Below are 25,464 nucleotides of genomic sequence, written 5' to 3' on the forward strand. Positions count from 1 at the left end.
AGTCTTGTTTGTCTCGATGGCAAGATAGACTGGATGGTAGAGTGATCCAGGAGTTCACATTTGTTACTGTCTTGGTGAAATCTATTTAGAGAACACACCACCTGTTTGGGGTGTCTGCCCTGTGCTCTGACAGTCTGCCCTGAGGTCGGCACTCACATACGTGAGCCACTCCAGACAGAGTGACAGCCCACAAAAGCAGAGGTCAATACATGAAGTGGGATTATGAGGTGAGGGTCCATATGGTGGTTTGCAGGATGATAGACTGATCTCAGCCAGGCTGGCAGTGGAGGTGGAGTCAAAAGAGGCGTCCCATTGGTGAATGACGCGATGTGATCTAGCAATTTGAGGCAGGTTCTTGCTGATGTTACCAGCTTGCCCTGGAGGTGGAGGTCAGGGAAGTGATAGTCTGGAACCTGTCAGCGGTAGACATGCTTTCACAGAGTTGGAATCTAGGAGAGCCCTTGTGAATTCTATGGACTAAGAGGGGCTGAAGAAGGACCTGTAGTTCACTCTCAGTCCTAGAGTGTGAAACAGGTCCGGAACTGTAGACAGAGCATTAGAAACTTCCTCGGGTGATTTGCTTCTCAGAAGCCAGTTGTCCAATTATGGATTCTATCTGAATTTCTCAATGCCTTAAATGTCCTGCCACCACCACGAGGCACTTCATGAAAACTCTTGGGATGCAGCCTGGCTGAAAGGAGGGTCCTTTTTTAGGCTCAGAGGAGCATTTCTCGAGTCTGATGTTCCCCTCAGACATTGCTCCAACGGGAAGAGCCTCAAGCGAGTTTCTTAGGACCTGCAAGTCCTCATGGACAAGGACCAGCACAACCAAGCAACAGTCTGGGACGCGGCTTTTACCAAGGCATAAGGGACAGTGGCTGTGGTCAGCTGTGAGAGGAATGAGGTTGTCACAGGATGGGCAAAGTTTAAAGCCTGAAGGGCTTAGACGCAACCATGAGGCGGGAAGGCTTTGGAGCTGTGTGAGGAGACTGGAGTTGAAATGTAAGTCAAAGCAATAAAATAAAAATAAAAAAGGGTTGCCAACAGGGCAAAGAGTAAATACTGTCTAGTTAAAAAAAACTATATCACGAATGCATGATGAGAAGGTTGCTACAGGCAGACGCTGCTGAGTTCCCTCTCGCTGCCATGAAGGGTTGCTAGGCGTCTGGTTTTCGACCGGAACGCCTGGTTGAAAAGGGATTTGGGTGGCTCTATATCCAGATTGCTCTGTATCAGTGACCTGTCCCCCTTATTATTTACCACGCTCCCAATTTGTGTGTCTTCTGCAAACTTTATCAGTCATGATTTTATGTTTTCTTCCAGGTCATTGAAGAACCAATCCCTCCGGGATCGCACCAGAAACACACCCAGTCAATGATGAATCTCTGCTATAAGGTTCACGGGAGCAGCCACACTCCAACCCTCCAAACACAGCTGCAGCACTTTGCCCTGAACAAGGGCCTGCAATAGCCTTGCCTGAATGGTTTGATGGGAACCACAGGTGTGTTCCGAGGCTTCATGAACCAATGGAACTGATTCAGATTATGTATATAACGGTGCCACCATCTACCTTCTGTTGTGGTGTACTATGAACTTTACAAGAACAAATGGGTCTGAAATTAAGCATAAATCCCTCTGGCAAAGGGTGGAATGCCTGGCAGTAAATTATAAAAAAGGTTAGGATGGTTAAAATAAAGGCACATAGAAAAAGGGGCCCACTGCAGTGGGGAAATGAACAGGCTGATAAACTTGCCAATGGAGCAGCAATTATTGGTACTCTATGGGAGACTACACCTGTGGCAATCACCATCCATGCTCAAACAAGGGAAGAACAAAAAATAAACGAGGAAAATCAGGAAGGAATGCAGTTATTACAGGAAATGCAAGGAAAGGAGGAACTGATCTAACAATGCATCATAGAATGCCCGTCAAAGTAGCCGGGGGTCCCAATAAAGAGGGAAGAATATTTAATCTTGGCAAAACCAGATAGTGAATTCGTTCTGGTAATTCCCCAACAAATATAATCTTGGGATGGAGACACTGGTCAGTAGTAGGGGGCACCCCACATTAGAAGAGGCTATGGAAAAACTTAAAAAGGTAGGTTGGTGGCATGGGATGGGAGAAGAGATGGACATACCTATTCATAGATGGTTAACATCTGCAAAACAGGAATCTACTAGATGGAAAAGGTGAGATGAAGTAATGCATCAGGCTTTAAAGGGATCATTCCAACCCCTGCAGGTAGATTTTGTAGGGACACTGCCTATCACATCTAGGAAAAGTAGATTTTTGTTTGTGGCTTCAGTAAGTGGGTAGAGACATTCCCCACAAGGAAGGAAGATAGGCATAAGGCTGCCAAAATATTGGTAACCGAAATATTTCCAAGGTTGGGGTGACCTCACAGTATTGATTCTGATAATGGACCATCATTTATTGGAGAAATGAACTGAGATATGGGAACGTGGGCTGTTCCCTTACCGCTGCATATTCCATACCACTCCGAAGCTGGAGGCCAGGCAGAGAGAATGAACAAATCCCTTAAAATTGAGTTATCCCAAGTATGTAATGATTAGGAGCAAATTGGGAAGTGGCTGCCGGCTTGTTGGTGAGTGCCAGGATCAGGCATTACACCCAGTTCAGTTCGGACCGACCTTCCTCCTGGGGAGGCCCCCAGCTTCCACTTTGGGTCAAATGTTCACCTTTACAGAGCATCACGCTCCTAACTGGGGTGTGGAATAAGCCCCCCCCAGGCCTTCGGCTGCAGTGTGAGGGAACCCAGCTGGGTTTCTGGCAATCTGCCTCCGATCAGGCACCCTGGGAGCGCTGACATGCTGCGGCTGCCTAGGGGCGCTTTGCCTTATTAATAAGGGTTTGTGGGACCCATCCGCTGAGTGGTGAATTTCAGTCCAACCAGGCACAAGGAACGTCTATTTGAGCCTGGCCTGCTGGAGCTGAAATTCCCACTGCCTAGGTCCAGCCCCACCTCCCCTTCTTCAGAGCCTGCCCCGCTCCCCTCTGGGGCAATTAAAAACCCTGAAGTTTGAGGGGGGGAGTGGGAAAACCCAAGCCCGGCCTGAGCTCCCTGGAGTGCAGCTCCCACCCCTTAAATGGACCTAGAGGCGAAGGGGGGGGGGCAAAGCGGATGAGAATCTCCCCCCCATCACCTTAAGGGACACCCATTCCCATCACTCCCTGGATGGCCCCCTCCTCATGTCAGCACCTCTCCCCAACCCCACTTCCCAGCATTGGAAGGGATCTGGCAGCTGCTCTCCCTGCCGAGAGGGGAACTGGGAGCTGCCCAGACACCCGGCTCTCCAATGTGAGCGCACAACCTTCTGGGATGGCCTCCCAGCCCCTCCGCCATTCCAGAGCAGCTGGCCCCAGAGGAGCTGTCAATGGGTCTCCTCAGGGTGCCCCCGGAGCTGGGAATTCCCCCATCCCCTGGGATTCCTCCCTGCAGCACCGTGAAATGCCCTGGATGGGCCAGAATGGAGAGTGGGAGCCCCCTCTTCCCAGGGCAGTGGGTCTGGGGCAAATCGAGGGCACCAGGGACCTGGCAGGGAGCTGCTCCGGTGACTGCATGGCGGGGTATGGGACCCAGGCAGTCAGCGACGTCCCAGCTCAGGGGCACATCCCCACGCAGCAGCTGGATGGGCACAAACCACGGGGTGATTGCGCCGCTTGCCCTGCAGCTCTGGCCTTTGGGCAGGAGAGACGCCGATGGCCTGTGCCCCCAGCCCTGACGGAGGCCAGGAGGCCCTGAGAGGCCTGTTAGGTTACCTGGCCTCCCCTGCGAGAGGCAGGGCCCGGGTTAACTGAGAGTGAAACCCAGCTGGGGAAGGCAAGAGAGCCAAGTCCCAAAGAGGGAGCATCCTGAGCCTCGGGGGGGGGGTGTGTGTGTCACAGCCCAAGCAGCTGACAGAAGGGGACGTCACATGGGGTGTCAGCTACTCCTCAGACCCAGCCACTAGGAGGCGCACTTGTGAGCGGCAACCCAGTTACAGACACACAGTGTGAAATAGGATGAGAGTTTGTAGTTTATACCTGTTCTGTGTCAGTCTGTTCCCCCACCCCACCTGTATCCCTCCTCCCATCTCTCTCCTCTCCAGGACTCATCTCCCTGCTCTGTCCCTAACTTGCCTTCATTTTAGGACTGTCACCCCAGGGCAGGTTGTTAATTAGGAATATTATGACCGGCATGATTATATTATGGTGCACACGGTGCGCTCAGTGCTGGCACACCTGCAGGGAAGCACTCCACACCAGCTTCGGGCAGAAGCTTTTACCACTGATCACTTTGAACCAACCAGAGTTGATGGGGATCAACTAATTATTGTGAGGCCCATCGGACAGGGGAAATGCATCAAGGGAAATAAACACCAGGACACCCAGAGCTACCAAAATCCAGAAGCTCCCTGATATCTAGTGCATTTGAGAACAAGAAGGGACCGTAAGGAAGGCACGATCAATAACCAGGCAGTGCCTAGAATCAGGGTAGCGCAGGGCATTAGAGGCACTAACTCCTCCCTCCCCTCCAGGCCATGTGCTGCTCCCACAGTAACAGGGAGAACCGGCTCCCCGGGCACAGGAAGAGCAGTGCTGACCCCTGCTGCTCAAAGGGTGAACTGTCCAACTCAGCACTATTTCAGCGGCACTGGCTGCGTGCACAAGGCTAACGTGACAAGGGAGGCGCGACCTTCTTGTTACAAGCACAGACGTGGGTACCAGGACTCCTGTGTCCGCCACTGCAGCAAAGTCACAGAGCAGGCTACAGCGGGAGCTCACGCTTCCAGGATGAGCGTGACGTGCTACCCAGCTGCCAAGGGGCAGTGCTGGCTAAGAGTCCCCCCAGCCCAGCCCCAGCCTTCTCCCTGCCCAGGCCTCAGACATCAGTGACGAATTTGTGATCAGCAAAACGCCCTTCAGCTCCTGTTGAGCTTCTGGATTCTCCTCTGCCTCAGCGAGGGCCTAGACGGTGCCGCTGGCTCCCAGTATCCCCGTGACCCCTCAATACCCCCAGCCCTGCATCACCCCGTGCTCCCCAGCCATTGCCCCTGGTGCACTACAAACCCCCGCGGCTGAGCAGGATGAGGGGGTGGGTCCCTGCCTCCCCTCCAGTGTTTGAAGTGTGCAGAGCACCCGGAGGGGGGCAACATCACACATGCCTGCTCCCAGGACGCAGCTGTGAACTGAGGCCTCCCTTCCCCATTTGTCCTGTCCCATTTCCACAGGGGGGAGATCGGCCTTGCCACAAGCTGGAGATGCCTCAGGCCCTACTCGGTCCCAGGCAGACTCTGTAATTAACATCCTGGCCCAACATCTCCCGCAGGGGGACTGAAGGGAGAAGAAAATGCTCCCGGCTTCCCCCACCCACTCCTGCCCTGCAGCTGATTTCCAACCTCTCTGAAGTGGGAAGGGTGTTGGCAGCCCAGAGAGCTGCCCTGCGGCTGCAGTGCCAGAGAACACACGGTGCCAGCCAGGCGGGCACATGCTCAGTAGCTGCCACCATCTGCTGCACATGCCCACCCAGCTGCCTGGGTCTGAGCTGTTTACTTTCAAAACCCAGGGGCTCTGCTATTGGCTGGGCTCTGCTTCTTGCCCATCCAGGAGAAATACTGGAAGAGCTCGTGCTACATGTGTGATGCATCCTCCCCTAATCAAACTCTTTGCTTTTTACACACCTGACCTAAGGTTATTTGGAAGAGCCGTTTGCATTCCCAATCCTCTTTTTTCCATTGCAAATCCTGTTCTTTTTGCATTCCCCATCCCAATAACCTTCTTTTTACTTTCCATTTCCTTCACCAGAATCCCCTCTTTGTTTTACAACTCCTGCTCCAGTAATGCTCCTTATTTTTGCAGGCTCCAGCCCCACGGTGCCTTCTTTAGCTGAATTTCCCTGCCCCAATCACCCCTCTCTGTTGGCGTTCTCCAGTTCCACAGCTCGTGGTTTATATTTTGCATTCCCCACCCTAATACCCTCCTCTCTATTTCTGCATGACCCATTTTGTTCCTGCCACGATAAAATTATCTAGGAGCTGTTTGGCATCCCCCCGTGTTAATTTAATTAATCCACAGTCTGTTGTAACAGAAAATCAGCAGAGATCCTCCACGTCTTCTAAGAGCTTTGCCCGTAGGCTTCTCCCGCTGGATTTCCATCCTGGAAAATCTGTATTGATGCTTTACAGTGTGGTGATGTTGTAAAACCAAAAGACCCTGGTCAATGGCGGGTGGGATCAAACCTGGTACCTCAAGAGCTTAGTGCATGAGCCTCTACCGCATGGCTAAAAGCCAACTGGCACTTAGCAAAGACTGTAGAGCAGACTCATTTAACTCACTCTAAGTGGTCTCGGTGCCACTAGATGGAACAGAACACCACACCCAGGAGGTGTGTGGGTTACATACTTCTCCTAGCTGAGGAAGCGCGTCCTGAGCTTCTGAGGCTTCCCAGTTGAAATCCCGGACGAGCCCCCATTTGTAAAACCCACAGACCCCGATCGTCAGTGGGCAGGATTGAACCTGGGGCCTCAGGAGTTTAGTGCATGAGTCTTTACTGCATGAGCTAAAAGCCATGTGGCACTTAGCTAAGGCTGTAGAGCAGACTCATTAAGCTCTCTCTCTAAGTGGTCTCGGTGCCATTAGATGGGACAAAGCATCACAGCGAGTAGGTGTGTGGGTTACACTGTGACAGGTTGGACTAGACCCTGAGGCCCCTAGCTGGAGGCCTTGTAGCCCTGTCACACCCTGCCCCAGAAAAGGGCAGTAGAGAGGTCCCCCGAGCTGCCTAGAACAGCTGTGTGTGAAGCAGCCAATCAGGGCCCAGCAGGTCAGTATAAGAAGAGCTGTAGGGCCAGACCACAAAGAGTTCAGTTCCTTGCTAGCGCTGGAGGAGCTGGATGATGATGCTCCAGGCTGGCTGCTGGGACTCCAGAAGGACAAGGCCCTGAGGTAAGGGTGAAGAATGTGCGGGAGCCATGGAGAAGTGGCCCAGGGAATTACAGCAGCAACACAGTTTATTTAAAGGGACATTACAGATGGTTGCTATCTATAGGGTCCCTGGGCTTGGACCCGGAGTAGAGGGTGGGCCTGGTTCTGCCCCCAGCTGCTGGTAAAGTGGCCTGGACTTTGAGGAACTGCAGAAGAGGGACTGAACTGTAGTGGCCCAGATGAAGAGCTGGGGCCGGAGAGGCCCTGAGAGGGTGAAGACGCTGCCTCCAGGGAATGAGCCTTGGGGCACTGCTCTATTCTGGAGCAGGGACAAACAGAGAGAGACATCAGAGGGCACTGAGCGAGGCCCCTGTTGGACTTGTACCCTGAAAGCGGTTTGTGTTGCTTTCATCTCACAGACAGCATGTGTATGACTTGGCCAGAGGGCTGAGTCACTGAAGAGCCACCACAGATGGAGGCTGCAGGCACAGGCTGTTGGCCAGGGGGTGCTTGTGAGAGGTGAATGTGACCCTGTTACAGATGCACTTAGGCAGATCCAGGAGCCACCAGGGCCCCTCTCTTTCAATAGCAACCCCTCATCTGCAACTGCCCCAGAATTGTCTGGTTCCAAGGTTACATCTGTCTCCCAATCACAAGCAGCGGAGTAGCCTCTCCCAGCTGAGCTCTGAACCCCAGGGCAGGTTCCACTGCCTCTCCTAGTTCCCTGGCCATTTATGTATCTTACCAAGTTAATCTTTCCGGGTGGTTTGATGGCTCTGATCAGTTCTGTGTCAGACCTTTCTATAGGTGGTGTGAATTTAATCAAGCATTGGCCATTGATTAATCAGCTGTGTGGGCCTCATAGTAACTGGAGCTTGCCATGAATTATCTCTGAAAGATGCTTATATAGCAGTACTAGGAATGTGAGTAACGAGCAAGGGGAATTGGAAATGCTCATTGAGAAGATGTGGAGTTACTGAAACCTGATGGGATGATTTGCATGACTGGAATATTAAAATCACTGGTTATAACCTGTTCAGGAAGACCAGAGTTGGTAAAAGAGATTGGGGGGCGGGGGGGAGATGAGTGCCACTCTACATTATTGATACCTCAAGAATTTCAATGCACATGGATCAATGTGCTAATTAACAAGCACCAGGAGATGGTACTGCTGGGGCTCTGTTACAGGCCACTGAATCAAACCAGAGAACAACTGTGTGTAATATGCAAACGGAAAATCTCTGGTGTTATGGCTCTTGAGAGTTATGTGCTGGAGGTCTCATGAAGCCAGTAGTAAAACATCATTTCAGTTTCTAAAAATTATAGATTTTCTAAACCCTCAAGTTTTGCACCAAATACATTGTAACGCTGTTTTGGACTTTATTATGATAGATACAGATGAATTCATCACTGGTCTGGATGTTGGTGTTTGCCTAAGGAACAGGGAACATGATCTGATTGCATTCAATATGGGCAAATAAAAAGGACTAATTTCCCAAAGCTGAGGAAAGTGAGTGAAATTAACTGGGAGGGAAAAATGCAGACAGAAAAATCTGAATGGAAAATTGGGAGCTCTCTAAGAAGTTTACTAGATGGCCAAAAAGCCACAATGAAGAAAGAGGAGAACTTGGGCTAAAAGCCCATCCTGGTTCAGTGAGGAAGTGAAGGCAGCATTTAGAAATAAAACAATATATAAGAAATGGGAAAAGTGGGGGGGGGGGGGAAAGCAATCAATATAAATTAAGTTATGAAGTGTAGACAATAGATAAGGGAAGCTAAAGACATCAAGGAAAACTGTTTGGCAGAGCTAAGGATAATAAGCTTTTAAAGTATATTAGGAACAAAAGAAATGCTAACACTGATATAGGCCCTCTATTAGATTAAGACAATAAAATGGTTGATGATGCAGAAAAGGCAGAAGCATTCAATGAACATTTCTGATTAAAAAAGAAGCAAGATGGTGTACTTGTATCACAGGGTAATGAAGTACTTTACAGTCCATTTCCTTAGTTACTAAACATCTGCTGGGGGTACACATTTTTTAAATCAGCAGGCCTGGATAACTTGTATCAAAGAGTCCCAGAAATGTTAGCTGAGGAGAACTCTGGCCCACTGATGTTAGATTTGAATAAATCTTGGAATACCAGGAAAATTTCAGAATAGTGAAAGAATGCTAATGTTGTGCTAATATTCTAAAAGGGTATGTTGGATGACCTGGGTAACTATAGGCTGGTTAGTCTGACATCAGTCCCAGGCAAAATAATAGAAAAGATGATATGAGGTTCTGTTGATAAAGAATTAAAGGCTGGGTATTCTTGCCATTCAACCTGGTTTTATGGAAAATAGGTCTTGGTAAAGAAACTTCATTTCATTTTTGGGTGAGATTATAAATTTTGCTGCTCATGGTAACTGGTTTGGCATAATAGTGTTAGATGTCTCTAAGGCAAGTGACCTAGTCCCGCCCAACATTCTGATAAAAAATTAGCACTAGATAGAATGTCCATAGTTAACGGCATCAAAACGCGTTGGCTGATATATCACAAAAAGTAATTGCAAATGGGGACTCATCATCCAATGGGGGTGTTTGAAGTGGGGTCCTGTAGAGCGAAGTAGTATTCAATATCTTTATCAATGAGTTGGAAGAAAATATAAAATAAATACTGGTAAAATTTGCAGATGATACAAAAATTGGTGGAGTGGTAGATGATGATAGGGACAGGTTGGTTATACAGGTCAGAGTGATCTAGGTACTTTGTAAAGAGGGCTAATTTAAATAACGCATTTGAATACATCTAAAACAACAGAGCAAAGGATGTAGCTCACACTTACAAGAGAAGGGACTTGAATATAGAATAGGAGCAGGAAGTTGAATTGGCGAGACAATTACTGATACAGGTGTGACATTCTATACCTGGGGGGAGCGTCCTGTAACCCCCATATTCCTCTTTATTTTTTTTTATTTTTTTATATAATCGTGATCTTGCCTTACAAGGCATGCTCCATATGTATACGGGACAAGGTTGTGATCTGCTGTAGGTCATTTCTCTATCCATATATGTATATCACTAATGCATATGAAGGTATGAGAATTGTGTAGTATGGTTGTCACTAAAACATGCTGTAAGTTGGGGAATCAGCCAAATATTTGCTCCCCAGAGGCAACAGCAAGGAAAGTCACCAACACTCAGGTGGTATGTCAGACAACCTATCAAGAGCTACTGTCCAGCAAGGAAACTACAATGCAATGACTCATCTGCATGAGGCCACACCAGGGGAATTGCTCAACCTTCCCTGGAGACTCAGCAATGCCCCCTGACATGCCTGGATTTATGTGTTCCCCAAGCACATGGGAGTGAGGGTATAGAACAGAGCAGGCCCATGCTTCCCCTTTCTCCTGCCCCCACCTATGCTGCAAGCAACCAAGACACTCAGAAGAAAACTGAAGATGCCAACAGAGGAGACTAGTCCAGTTTTAAGGGATAAACCTGTATATTAAGCATAGGCGCCGACTCCGTGGGCACGCCAGGGTTGGAGCACCCACAGGGAAAAATTGGTGGGTGCTGAGCACCCACCATCAGCCCCCCTATTGGCTCCCGCCAGCAGGCCCTGCTGATCGGCACCTCCTCCCTCCCTCCCCGTGCCTCCCACGATCAGCTGTTTTGCAGCATTCAAGAGGCTCTGAGGGGGGAGGAGCGAAGATATGGTGCGCTCAGGGGAGGGGGTGGAACTGGGCAGGAAGGGGTGTGGAAGGGGTGGAGTGGGGGCAGGAAGAGGCGGAGTGGGGTCTTGGGGCTAAGGGTGGAGTGGGGGCGGGGCCTGGGGCAGAGCCGGGTGTCAAGCAGCCCCCAGCACTTTTGAAAGTCTGTGCCTATGATATTAAGGACGGCAATATCCAGTGGGGTGAGAAAATGCTTAGTCGTTGCCCAGTCTAATTGGGTTGAGAGTTTAGACCGTGCGCGCTTTTTTCTTTTGGTAACTAACTCTGACTTTTTTATGTAACACTTATAGTCACTTACAATCTATGTTTTTGTCGTCAATACATTTGTTTAGCTGTTTATCTTTACCAGTGAGTTTGCCTGAAGCGTGTGGCAAATGTGCTGAGGTTTGCAAAGGCTGGTGTATGTCCACTTTCCATTGATGAAGTGGGGAACCAATTCATAAATCTGCACTGTTCGTCTTGAGCAGGGCAAGACGGTATATTCCTGGGGTGCAGTGCTGGGAGCTGGGGGGATTTGGCTCTGGTTCCTTTCCCTGTGTGATCCATGAGTGGCTCTGGGAGCATTCATGCAATCTAGCAGGGTGTGGGGCTCCACAGGCTGTTGTGCTGTGTGATCACATCACCTGGAGGGGTTTGCTGCTGGTCACTAGCAAGGCATTGAGAGACAGCCCAGGCTAGAGAGAGTTCAGGGGGCACAGTGATCCCACAGTCCCAGGCTGCACCCTGGGGATCCCATCACAATTGTGGCCAGATCTGGTGTCCTCCTGATGGCCCAGTCTGCCTATTCAGAATATCCATACACACGCCCTGCCCCTTGCTGGAACATGTCAGCTGCCATGGTAGTGGTCAGGCCTACCTATGCTGTTACTGATTGACCCCATGGAATCCCAGGACAGTCAGTGGGCAGGCAGGTGGGTAAACTAGCCCAGAATTGGACCTTTGATTTCTCCAGTTAAAAATATCCTCTTCTGAGCACATTCAATATAAAAGTGACTGAGAGATATAGACATGGGATGCCACAAACTGTCCTGTTACAGATTCACATGGCTGAGACACAGATTAAACCATCTACTGCATTAATCATTTACTGAAGTCATCAAAAGTTGGTACAAAAGTACTAGCATGGCAGGAATACAAGTAATTATTTATCTAACAGGCACCAATTTATAGCTCTGGCACTGTAAGACAAATCCCACGTGGAATAGAACAATGAGCTTCCATTTTCATCTACTCATCATTAACATATAATCAAAGCTTGCCCAAGCAGGTACCAGTGACACTCCCTCCGTGTTCCTGGTTTCCCTTTGGAACGCCGGCAGCACAGCAGGGCGGCTTTGGATCTGGCAAGTCCCAGCACCATGATTTGTGTTAGAGAGAAAAAGTGAGTAACACGAATAGGACAATTTAGAAACCAGCAAACAGCTTCAGAGCAGCAATGTGGATCAGGATGACGGATCCTCCAGACAGTGGAGGGCTCAGCTCACCGGGGAAGGCCGGGCCGCCTCTGGTAGCTGTGAATAGGAAAAAGCCGATCAAACAATTGATAGGAAATTATTTCACACTGACCGAGATCCTTAAAGCTGAAACACAGGTTTCCTTCCCAACAGCTGCTGAAATCTGCTTATTTCAGAGAGACATTAATTCATTTCCCCTCAGCAGGACACTCCAGCCTGGGACATTCACCTCACTGGTGAGATATTTCACCTGCTTCATCTCTCCTCAGCCTGCTTGTTCCATTGCTATCAATCATTGGTGAGCATGTTGCACCCAAGCCAGTCCCAGAGGCTCTGATTTGGAACTTGTTGTCTGCCACATAAGTGTGTTCCAGACCAGTTATGAGTAATAAAGACATGACTCTATGGCTGCAGACACCAGTAACACCATTTCTGTTTTTTGTTTTGTTTGTTTGTTTGTTTTTTGTTTTTGTTTGTTTTTTGGGGGGCTGTAGGGAGCATGTAGAGCTAGGCAGAGATGGGTTATTCCATTTTGTGCAGGATTTTGATGTTTCAAAATTTGGTTTTGTTCAGACTTGGAATGAAACCCCAAAATTTTGAAATTCTCTACACAAGGGAATGACGTGTCGGCTCTGGGGCAGTGGACCAAGCAGGCTGTCCCAGGGTTGGGGGCACTGGAAGTCCTGGGGTCAATGACTCCTAGGCAGCCCGCCAGCCACGCTGCCAAGGAGCCAGGCGGGTGAGCTGGCCAGAACCCAGGCAGCGTTCTGACAGTGTAGAAATCAAACCACCTCTGCAAAAGGTGAAGAGTTTGACAAATTGTCAAATTCCAACGAGAAAATGTCTTGTTGAGATTTTTCCCTCCTGCTCTGTTAAAATAGTCCTGTTTAGTCCGTTGAGAGGATGTAGTTCCACTGGGGCTAGAAATAATAGGAGGGAGATGGAGATACACTTGTGGTATTGGATTAGGGGATGTATGTTCAGCTTATAGGTCAGAACACCGAAGATGAATCTCCATTCCCTGAGCTCTCACTCTCTAGTACATAGTAACCCCAGCACCTGTTATTTAGCCACAATGAGGATTTGCAGGAAGTGGATTTCAAAGTCAAGGGCATGAGTATTCACGGAAATGGAACTTCATTTCACACAGGAAAGTAGTCTATTGCTCTTGCTTTCTCTGACTGTCTCTTAAGGGCTTATTCTCCTTAAATTTTCTTGTCTGAAATCAACTGCGCCTGGAATTGAGTCAGACGTGAAGGTGCTCGGATACTAGTCATGAGCTCCCTACGAGAACCTGGATAAATAGACAGAACGTGCAGTTCACCCCACTTATTTCTCAACTGGTTTCATGTGACGTGTTTGCCTGGTGGGGTTGCTTTCTGTTCTGTATTGAAATGCAGAGGGTATGTCACTTTCAAAACAATGAAAACAAAAATGTTCTTTCTTACCAGAGTTGCCAACACATGTTTCGGTCTTCTCTCCTACAGTACAAACAGAGAGGGTCAATGAAATGGGATCTGCCCAGGTAGAATTTTCAACTCCATTCTACTGTTTCCAAAGAAACAGAGGATCTGTCGGACCTGCACTTAGAATTCATTGAGACCTGAAGGTGCTCAGATACTAGTCATGAGGGACATATGAGAAATTGGATAAATAGACAGAACCTACAGTTAAACCCACTTATTTCTCAACTGGTTTCATGTGACGTGTTTGCCTGGTGGGGTTGCTCTTGGCTCTGCACTTCAATACACAAGGCAAATTATTTTCAAAACAATGTAAAGAAAAAGATTCTTTCTTACCAGAGTTGCCAACACATGTTTGGTCCTTCTCTCCTACAGTACAAACAGAGAGGGTCAATGAAATGCGATCTGCCCAGGTAGAATTTTCAACTTCACTCTACTGTTTCCAAAGAAAAATAGGAACTGTCGGACTGGATCTAGCCTGGTCTCCTGTCCCTGATTGAGGTCAGGCCCAACTGTATCAGAAAGCTGCAAGAAACCCCGGAGGTGAATAACCTACACATAGAGGAAATTATTTTCCCAACCCGGGCAGTTAGTGACTTCCTTTTGTCCTCAGGCCTAAGGGTTTATTGCCCTTTTTAAAAACAATTAGTTTATCCTGTGTAACATAACTGTGGAGATTCTGTCTATATAAATGGCTAATTCTTTTTTTGAATTCTACTGAGCTCTTGGAGTCATGGAAACATTGTGGCAATGAGTTCCACAAGTTAAGCCTGCATTCTATATAACAGGGCACACCCTTTTACTAGTTAAAATATGTTGCCTTAAGTTTATTCTTGTTTTGAGAAAGTGGTAAATTACACACTGCCATTTCCCCATCTCATTTATTATTTTGTCTATCTCCATCATGTTTGCTTTTATGTCTCAGCTCAATCACCCTAATCACTTCAATAGAAACCTCTCCAGACCTCTGATCACTTTCATCCCTTGTCTCTGAACTCTTTCTCCACCCCCCTGACAAATCTTTTAGAGCTCGGTGATCAGAACTAAACCTAGTATCCCACGGAAGAGTGCCCCATTGATTCATGTAATGGTGTTATAATTAAGGCTGCGAGTCTGTCCCGGACGTCATGGAAGTCATGGATTATGCGACTTCCGCACCTGGTAGGTGTGACTGAGCCCAGGACAACCTGAGCAGCTCGGGAGGCTCCAGTGCCAGCCACACCGCCCTCCTCCCACCCTCCCCACCCCCAGGAGTGGTCCCGGGCTGGCAGGGACGCCCCCCCCCACCAGAAGCAGCAGTGATTATCCTGGGATGCCCCATTCTCTCCCTCCCTCTCCCCCCTGCAAGCATCAGTGGGCACCCCAGAGGCCCTGAGAACACCCAAGATTTAGTCTGGGGTATATAGTAAAAGTCATGGATAGGTCATGGGGCTGTGAATTTTTGTTTATTGCCTGTGACTTGTCCATGACTTTTACTAAAAAAAATTACTAAATCTTAGCCTTAGTTATAATATCTCCACATTATTCTCCATCCCATCATTCCCAATGCATGCTAACATTTTGTTTGCTTTATAGACCTAGCAGCACATTGAACAGAGGTTTTCACTGAGATTTGCACCAAACTCGCCACAATGCTGGCCAGGTTTCCTTCTGAGTCGATACAGCTCATTAACAATACAGTGAAATTATCCCTCACAATGTGCGTCACCTTGAATGTGTGTCAGTGAATTTCACCTGATGTTGTGTTGCCCATTCACCCAATTTGGTTAGATCTCTCTGAAGTTCCTCATCCCTAGTCCTGACTGCCCCAACTAATGTGCTATCTGCACACTAGGCCACCCCCCTGCTCCCTTTCCCATAGCCTCTGGATTTGCTGTGCTGTGTCTGAAGAGCCACAGCTGCTGTGCCAGGGCTCCTGTGGACTCTGTACGGGGCGTGTGTGTGTTAAAGACTCGCAGTGGTTTGGGGCCTTCACCTGTCTTTCTAGTGATCCCATTGCCATGATGTCTAGGCACCTTCTCCTTCCTCAGTGAGCGAGTGGGACCCAGTGTCCACCCACCCCAGCCTGAGCCCTCTCTGGCAGCAAGAGTCGTGGCAGCCTGTCTCCCCCAGCCCTGGTGGCAAGTCCCCAAGTCAGCGTCCCTCTCATCAGCTCTCCCTGAAGTGGGGTTTTCAAATCTCCGCAGCAAATAGCCCCACACAAATATCTCTCCTGTTCAGTCTAGTACTGGGGGAGGGGTAGCTCAGTGGTTTGAGCATTGGCCTACTAAACCCAGGGTTGAGAGTTCAATCCTTGAGGGGGCCACTTAGGGATCTGGGGCAAAAGTCAGTACTTGGTCCTGCTAGTGAAGGCAGGGGGCTGGGCTTAATGATCTTTCAAGGTCCCTTCTAGTTCTATGAGATAGGTATATCTCTGAATCATAGAATATCCGGGTTGGAAGGGACCTCAGGAGGTATCTAGTCCAACCCCCTACTCAAAGCAGGACCTAATCCCAACTAAATCATCCCAGCCAGGGCTTTGTCAAGCCGGGCCTTAAAAACCTCTAAGGAAGGAGATTCCACCACCTCCCTAGGTAACCCATTCCAGTGCTTCACCACCCTCCTAGTGAAATAGTGTTTCCTAATATCCAACCTAGACCTCCCCCACTGCAACTTGAGACCATTACTCCTTGCTCTGTCATCTGAGAACAGCCGAGCTCCATCCTCTTTGGAGCCCCCTTCAGGTAGTTGAGGGCTGCTATCAAATCCCCCCTCACTCTTCTCTTCTGCAGATTAAACAATCCCAGTTCCCTCAGCCTCTCCTCGTAAATCATGTGCCCCACCCCCCTAATAATTTCCGTTGCCCTCTGCTGGATTCTCTCTAGTTTGTCCACATCCCTTCTGTAGTGTGGGGCCCAAAACTGGACACAGTACTCCAGGTGAGGCCTCACCAATGTCTAATAGAGGGGAATAATCACTTCCCTCGATCTTCTGGCAGTGCTCCTACTAATGTGGCCCGATATGCCATTAGCCTTCTTGGCAATAAGGGCACACTGCTGACTCATATCCAGCTTCTCATCCACTTTAATCCCCAGGTCCTTTTCTGCAGAACTGCTGCTAAGGCAGTCGTTCCCCAGCCTGTAGCGGTGCATGGGATTCTTCCTTCCTAAGTGCAGAACTCTGCGTTTGTCCTTGTCAGATTTCTTTTGGCCCAATCCTCTAATTTGTCTAGGTCCCTCTGTATCCTATCCCTACCCTCCAGCGTATCTACCTCTCCCCCCAGTTTAGTGTCATCCGCAAACTTGCTGAGGGTGCAATCCATCCCATACTCCAGATTATTAATAAAGATGTTGAACAAAACCTGCCCCAGAACCGACCCTTGGGGCACTCTGCTTGATACCGGCTGCCAACTAGACATTGAGTTGTTAATCACCCATTGAACCCGACGATCTAGCCAGCTTTCTATCCACCTTATAATCCACTCATCCAGCCCATATTTTTTTTAACTTGCTGGCAAGAATACTCTGGGATGTTGTGTTGCCCATTCACCCAACTTGGTTAGATTTCTCTGAAGTTCCTCACAGTCGTCCCTAATCCTGACTGCCCCCAAATAATGTGCCATCTGCCCATTAGGCCACCTGACTGTTCCCTTTTCCACAGTCTATGGATTTGCTGTGCCATGTCTGAGGCTGGACACAGGGACCCTTCCCAACAGCTACTAAGTTATGTGTTCCAGCCCCCTAATAATTTTTGTTGCCCTCCACTGGACTCTTTCCAATTTTTCCACATCCTTCTTGTAGTGTGGGGCCCAAAACTGGACACAGTACTCCAGGTGAGGCCTCACCAATGTCGAATAGAGGGGAATGATCACGTCCCTTGATCTGCTGGCAATGCCCCTACTTATACAGCCCCAAATGCCGTTAGCCTTCTTGGCGACAAGGGCACACTGTCGACTCATATCCAGCTTCTCGTCCACTGTAACCCCTAGGTCCTTTTCTGCAGAACTGCTTCCTAGCCATTCGGTCCCTAATCTGTAGCAGTACATGGGATTCTTTCATCCTAAGTGCAGGACTCTGCACTTGTCCTTGTTGAACCTCATCAGGTTTCTTTTGGCCCAATCGTCTAATTTGTCTAGGTCCCTCTGTATCCTATTCCTACCCTTCAGCGTATCTACCACTAGTTGGTTCCTCCAGCACTTGCACCAGGAAATTGTCCCCTACACTTTCCAAAAACTTCCATATATTATTATTTATTATTATTACTCACCACCCAGGTACGCGCAGTTAAAATGGCTGCAGGTCTTCTTTGTGCTCTGGAGGTCAAAGTGGTTTTTGCCTTTTGGGGAAACATGGAAAGTCTCATGGACTGGGATTAACACCTCTTCTTGGCCAGGATCGTATGACTCGGCCTGGATGTTCACGCCAAAGCACGTGTGGATGGTGAAGAGTGTGCCCCCATTCCTAAAACGCTCAGCCACACTTTCACTCATAGATGAAGAGGCAAAGTGTCCAAACCTGATGTCACCCTCACTGTACTTAAACGTGGCAGGAACCCCCCGGTACACCAAATTGCACTCCTCCCGTAAGCACTGCAACGCTCTTGTCAAATAATAATGAAAGGCTTTGAAGTGGAAACTAGCCATGTAATGATCTCGAGATGTCCCATTTTCTCTCACTGCCTTATTAAATATAGTTGGAAAAGCTTCATCAGAGAATCGGGTTTTGTCAGTATAGGCTAGTAGGGCTATTCCATATTCATCCTTAAAGTTGCTGAGGCGAGAAGTCATTTTCACAGCTTTCCAGGTTTCTGTTGCGTTTTGCCACACCGTGCTAAACGGTGGGGACATTTCCTTCTGTAGCAGTTTACGTGCTTCTGCATCCATTTCTTTAGCACATCCTAGATACTGGTCGTCAAATGCATCTTCCGTCATGTTCAGCTGCCTCTCACATTTTGCCTGGGAGAATAAAGGAAACATATGGTCACATTAGCATTTGTGTTACTATAGCACCGAGAGGTCACACCCAGGATCGGGGCCCCATTGTGCTCGGCCCTGTACAAACACACTAGGAGATGGTCTCTGCCCTTAGGAGCTTACCTCTAAACAGACAGACAGAGGAAAGGTGGGAGAAAGGGATGGAACATTTAGTCACTATCATCAGTGTGTTGCTTGGCAAATGTTATGTTGGCTCCATGATTTTTTTTGGGGGGGAGGGGGCATGGCACACCTGAGGACCAGCATGCCCTGTAATCATTACAGATGCATTTTTAGTTTACCCGTGACTTTGTTAGTGTAATAAATATATTGTGTCTAGATGTAGGGTTAGACAGGAAGGGATACATTAATAGGGAAGACAAAGCAGGGGGAACAAGGGACATAGAAGGAAGGGATCTAGGAGGGACTGAAATCCCAATCCACTCCCACGGGAATATCTAGAAACCACCCCCGTTTACCTCAGGGAGTCAGTGGGTTGCCATCTCCGTATGCCAGCCATGCACTGCATGCTCCAGGGCTGGCGGTGCCCGTGGGAAAGTTCCATCCAGGATCCAACCCCCGAATGCACATGGAGGACGGCAAAACCATTGTGGTGGGTTTGTATAAACCCCAGACTGGTTAACCAGGGGTTAACAGGACCCTGAGCCCCATTAGGCTATGGGGTGGCACCTGGAGGGGTGTTAGGCACAACTGGTGATCAAACCCAGCTGGGGTGACTGGGGATGTCCCCTCTTGGGCTAAAGGCAGAGAGAGGCCTGGAGCCAGAACTGCAGGGCCCAGAGCCAGGAGGAGGCCTAGGAGGCTGGGGGCAGTGAGGGGAGTTGCCTCAGGCCTAGAGGATGTTGGAGGCAGTGTTGGTAAAGCCTAGGGGCCATTTGGACTGGAGTTTGAGGGGCTGCAGGGTGAGGAGGAAGCCTGAGAGAGGCAGAAATTGGTTTAAATTTGTTCTTTTGGTTTGGGATCCTATTGGGGGATTCCGCGGGGGAGCCCTGCGAGCCCAGCCCTGAAAGAAGGGTGAGGCGTGAGAGGCTGTGCGGGCTGGAAAAAGGCTGTGGTAGGAAGATATCAATTAAGGCAGCAGCAAGGAGTCTGACGGAGCAGACCTTGGCTGCTGGTCAGATGGTCCCTGGACTGGAACCCAGTTTCGTGGGAGGGCCAGGGTTCCCCTACCAGCCACTGCAAAATGTGGCATGGGGCCCTGATTAGACAAAAACTGTCAGAGGTGGTCTCAGTGCATTTGGTCCTGCCTCGGGGGGGGGAGGGAGGGGCTGCACTAGATGACCTCTCAAGGTCCTTTCCAGCCCTACATGTCTATAGGTCTAAGGCAGTATGGCTGCCTGCATAGCCTTGAGCAGAAACACGAGAAAACACAAAGTGCTTCCCTGGCAAAGCTCAAGAGTTTACCTGAGGGATTCCCAGCCAGGTTTGAAGACAGAAGTATGTCAACGGGATCAGCAGAGACTTCAGCATTGTTCCAACTTTTCCGGTGCGGCTGTAGGAGAATCCATGAGGAACGTCAGTGGGGATGTGGGGGGAAAGAACACATCAAAACCAAACATCCTCCTGATTGTTTCCCTGTGATTCGTTGTTCCACATCAGTAACTGGGATTTCCCAGGCAGGAATTGCTATCTCACGGACTGCAGCCCGGCCATAATGGAGGCAGGTTTGACCCTGAAATACAGTTCTCAGCTGCAGGGGTGGGGAGTAGTTGTGGGGAAATCCTGCTTTCACTTCCTAAAGGATTCTGGGGGGGTGGAAATACTGTACCTAGTGACAGAGAGTCCTGTGACACCTTTAAGACTAACAGATGTATTGGAGCATAAGCTTTCGTGGGTGAATGCCCACCTGCGTCTATATTTCACCCACGAAAGCTTATGCTCCAATATATCTGTTAGTCTTAAAGGTGCCACAGGACCCTCTGTTGGTTTTTACAGATCCAGAATAACATGGCTACCGCTCTGATACTTGTACCTAGTGCTGCTGTGTTTTCTTGAAAGTGCTGTTAAACTGCTGCACAGTACACAGAACAGGCCATGCAGGTCTGTCGATCGTAACCTAGAGAATGGGGCTAAAATAACGACATAGCTGAATAGTTCAGTGCCTCACCCAAGTGCCTGGTTAAGTGTTTGCTTGGCAACTACCTCATACACGCTGCGCCTCGCTGCTTAGTTCTGCCCTATGGCTAAAGGGGTGATGGACAACTCAGATGTCCAACACCAGGGCTGATCCTAGGCCCAAGGGTCAAAGCCACATGGCCCTCTCAGAGACACAGACAGACCTTCCTTCACCTCGCCCGGTCAGGGACCCAAACCCCAGCCACACGACCCACACGGAGACAAACAGCAAACAGACCAGCACACAGCTCACCAAGTCCCTTTACCTCCATGCACCGGATCCACAGCTACGCCCTGCAAAACTCCCCTATTTGCCTCTCCTGTTCGCCTGCTGAGCTGATCACTTGTTTAGAGGGTCTGCTGGGGAGTTGGGTCTTTGGGGACAGATATTTCTGGCCAGAGAAAGGGAGTCAGGCATTGGAATTTGGATCCTGGGGGAGAGACAGTGACATGGGGACTAGGGTGTGGCAGTGTCTTGCTCAGGGAAAGCAGGGATAGGGTCAGGAATGGGGAGCAACAGGCCTGGGGTGTTTACTGGAGGGGGTGGGACTTCCACTGAACACATGGAAATGCTGTCACTCCCCTGGCCTTTGCCCGTAAAGGAGAAGGGGTGGTGGTGCTCTCTCTCCGTTGGTGTAGCTGAGGGGTTGGCTTTGTGGGGTGACTGCTGAGCTGTACGTGGGGCGATGGGATGGATGTGTGCACAGAGTGAATGGATACAAAACATAGGGGTGTGATGTGTGTACTGAACAGTGGAAAATGAATCTAAGCACACTTCTATTACACACTTCTACACATTTCTATTAACAAGAAATGGCCGGGTGATGCTTCTTCGTTTGAAATGACTCTTGCATGGTAGCTTGACATTGCCAAAAAATATCTGAGCTTTGACACACGGGGGGGGGGGGGGGGGCGGAATACAACTGTCACAGTATGAACTATCTCCATTACTTTTGGGGTCCCCTGGGTAAGCGCCAGCAGCATACCTTGGTAATATTTCTAAATATATAGTGGATTGGCGGTAAGGAAGGGTTAAAGGTGTGAGTGGGGAATGGAAGGTTCCTTTGCAGGTTTCAGGAGGCAGAGGGGGGGAAAGGAACGGGTTAAGTTGACACTCCAGCTAGGCCTGAAGATAAGAGGTTGGTTCCAGCCCAAGGTCACTGCACCCAACAGATTCTCTGCTATCTGCCAAGAAAGCGGGGGGCCAAGCTTCCAACCCTGCCCTGCTGTGAGAAAGGAGAATCGCAGAACAGAAACTGCAGGGGCTGCAGAAGCAGCAAGACTGCGAATGTCAGCGAATTGGGAATCAGTTTGTCTTGAAACCCTGAAGCTGGTGTGTTTTGGGGAAGTCGAGGAAGCTGCAGAAAGTCTGGACTAACTGGTGCAAAGAGCAGAGAGCACGGGGGATGAGGGGGGCTCCCCTGACTGAGACGCCCCCAGGAACACCCAGGACTTAAAACCCTCCCGAGAGTGGAAGAAAGTTGGAATCTACAGCGGACCCCAGACGACCTGTGCACAGAGCAGAACTCCCGTCCCCCCTTCCCCCCTTCTTCTTCTTCTTCCTACGTTACACCCCAGCTTGGCCAGCCTTGGGTTGTGCATGTGTGAGTATAAAAGTGGGTTAGGGCTCGGCCACTAACGCTTTCTTCCTTTCTTTGACGTGGGAGCAGTCCCAACACTCACTGCTGTTGTTCTATTATTTTCTTAATAAAGCTTTAAAATTTAGTCACTTGGTGTACTCCTGTATCTCTGCCCCAAACGACTCTGCGGCCTCAGCCTGATCAACTGAGGCACCAGCAGATTGGTAACAGATACCTGTCACACGGCCACATTCTCAGTGGTTCACGTTTTCTTTTTTAAGGACCGGATTCCCTTGTTGAATGTAAGTCCAAATAAATGCCTGATTCTCAAGGAGAGAACACCGCCTTTCCACTGCAAAACCCCACATTTGTGTCCTTTTCCAAACCTCAGACTGATTTTTTTTTACACATTTCCTCTCTCTCTCAGCCATCTTGCTATAGCAATAATGGAGTTGCTCTCCAAAGACTCCATTGGCTATAACTTTGCCTGGGGTTTCTAGTAGTGTTGAAGGCTCTGCAAAATACTTAATACAGTTCTAGACTCTTATTTTTTCACACATCTTATCTAGGGCTGACGGGAGGACGATATGGATTTTTCCAGTCCCTGCCCCTAGAAATTCTATGATATATCACTAAAATGTGGATACATTTTCATTCGGTTACAGGATTTTCTTCCTCTAATGTAGTCTTGTCTCAGCACAGAAGCACGATGTAGGCCTTACTGGAGCCCTTGGCCAAACTAACAGTGTGAACCAAAGGCTGTGAACTAGAGTAGGCCTGGCCTGGGCAATACAGCAACACACCAGGTACTGGCTAACACCAAGGAAACACGGTCCTGACTGGAGATGATGGTACAGGACTCCCAGAGTTCTCAAGTAACGGCATGAACACATTCCTAGGAGATGGTACAGGGACACGCCAATCCTAAGTCAGATAAGGATGGGATGACAGGATAACAGATGGGGAAGTTTTGGTGGAACTAGCAGGCATAGGTGCCAACTTCCCCTCTGCCCCATCATGCTCGCCCCCCCTACCTCTGGCCCCACCACTGCCTGCCCCTGCAACACCCTCACCCCAACCCAATTCCACCCCCTTCCCCCAAGTCCCCGCCCCTGTCCCGCCTCTTTACCACCTCCTCCCCCGAGCATTTTAAGTCCCACTCCTCCCCCTCCCTCCTGGAATGTCCTAAGTGCCACCAAACAGCTGTTAGGCGGCAGGCGGGAAGCCCTGGGAGGGGGAGGAGCGGGGACGCGGCATGCTCGGGGGAGGAGGAGGCGAGGAGGGGGTGGAGGGAGCTTTGCTGCCGATGAGTGCAGAACACCCACTAATTTTTCCCCGTGGATGCTCCAGCCCTGCAGCACCCCCGGAGTCGGTGCCTATACTAGCAGGTACCAGAATAAGGCCGGTAACCAGCCACATCTGGAGTGCAATATGCAATTTGTCTATATTCATGATTAAAAGGAGAAGCCAAAGGAGGGGCACCTTTGTCCAGCAGTGTCCCAGTGCACTGACTGAGCTGGTCCATTGTCACAGGCATACATATGTTAGTGTCCCTGCTGCTCCTGTACTTTGTTGACAGTAAACCTGTCCGAGCCCTTTCGCCATCGAACCGAGCCTCTGGTCTTTCCTTATGAGTAACACTGAGGTCTGCGGAATTAGCAAGCTGTGCTCTCTGTTAATGCATGTAACACTGGAGCTCCAAGAATCATAGAATTTTAGGGCTGGAAGGGTCCTTGAGAGGTCATCTAGTCCAGTCCTCTACACTCATGGGAGGGCTGAGTACTATATAGACCATCCCTGACAGGTGTTGGTTTAACCTGCTCTTAAATATCTACAATGATGGAGATTCCACAACCTCCCTAGGCAATTTATTCCAGTGCTTAACCACCCTGACAGTTAGAAATTTTTTTCTAATGTCCAACCTAAAATGCCGTTTCTTCAATTTAAGACCATTGCTTCTTGTCCTATCCTCAGCGGTTAAGAACAACAATTTTTCCTTTCCTCCTTGTAACAACCTTTTATGTACTTGAAAACTGTTATCATCTGTGTCCCCCCTCATCTTCTTCTCTTCTCCAGACTAAACAAACCCATTTTTTTCAGTCTTCCCTCCTAGGTTCTGTTTCTTTAATCGTTTTTGTTTCCCTTCTCTGGACTTTCTCTAATTTGTCCACATCTTTCCTGAAATGTGGCATCCAACACAGGACATAATACTCCAGTTGAAGCCTTATCAGTGCGGAGTAGATAGGAAGAATTACTTCTCGCGTTTTGCTTACAACACTCCTGCTACTACATAAGAACGGCCATACCAGGTCAGACCAAAGGTCTATCTAGCCCATTATTCTGTCTTCTGACAGCGGCCATTGCCAAGTGCCCCAGAGTGAATGAACAGAACAGGTAATCATCAAGTGATCCATCCCTTTGCCCATTCCCAGGATCCCAGAATGGTGTTTACTTTTGTTGCAACCGTGTTACACTGTTGATTCATATTTAGCTTGCGATCCACTGTGACCTCCAGATTCCTTTCTGCAGTACTCTTTCTTGGGCAGTCATTTCCCATTTTATATGTGTGCAACTGATTGTTTCTTCCTAAGGGGAGTACTTTGCATTTGTCCTTATTGACTTTCATCCTATTTACTTCAGACTATTTCTCCAGTTTGTCCAGATTATTTTGAATTTTAATCATATCCTCCAAAGCACTTGCAACCCCTCCCAACTTGGTATCATCCGCAAACGTTATAAGTGTACTCTCTATGCCATTATCTAAATCATTGATGATGAAGATATTGATCAGAACCAGACCCAGAACTGATCCCTGTGGGACCCCATGTGTTATGCCCTTCCAGCATGACAATGAACCACTGATAAGTACTTTCTGGGAATGGTTTTCTAGCCAGTTATGCACCCACCTTATAGTAGCTCCATCTAGGTTGTATTTGCCTAGTTTGTTTATGAGATGGTCATGCGAGACAGTATGAAAAGCCTTACTAAAGTCAAGGTAGACCATGTCTACTGCTTCCCCACTATCCAAAAGATTTGTAACCCTGTCAAAGAAATATATTAGGTTCATTTGACACAATTTGTTCTTTACAAATCCATGTTGACTGTTACTTAACACGTTCTTATCTTCTAGGTGTTTGCAAATTGATTGATAATTAGTTGCTCCATTATCTTTCCGGGTACTGAAGTTAAGCCAACTGGTCTGTAATTCCCCCGGTTGTCTTTATTCCCCTTTTTATAG

The 25,464-nt window shown here is 48.9% G+C and overlaps 1 protein-coding gene and 1 pseudogene across 1 annotated transcript; both read right to left on the minus strand.

The window, feature by feature from the left end:
- The window catches only part of LOC135895337 (ecto-ADP-ribosyltransferase 5-like), a 221,179-nt pseudogene that overhangs the window by 175,040 nt on the left and 20,675 nt on the right, over positions 1-25,464 (minus strand).
- LOC135895336 (ecto-ADP-ribosyltransferase 5-like) lies at positions 11,847-20,009 on the minus strand. The gene is made up of 4 exons (XM_065423409.1): positions 19,936-20,009; positions 17,805-18,492; positions 13,545-13,577; positions 11,847-12,153 (listed from the first exon to the last, which is right to left on the minus strand). The coding sequence occupies exons 1-4, from the start codon at positions 19,999-20,001 to the stop codon at positions 12,047-12,049; spliced, it is 894 nt and encodes a 297-aa protein (XP_065279481.1). The 5' UTR covers positions 20,002-20,009; the 3' UTR covers positions 11,847-12,046.

The sequence above is a fragment of the Emys orbicularis genome, chromosome 1 (genome assembly GCF_028017835.1).
Source record: "Emys orbicularis isolate rEmyOrb1 chromosome 1, rEmyOrb1.hap1, whole genome shotgun sequence".
Lineage (NCBI taxonomy): Eukaryota > Metazoa > Chordata > Testudines > Emydidae > Emys > Emys orbicularis.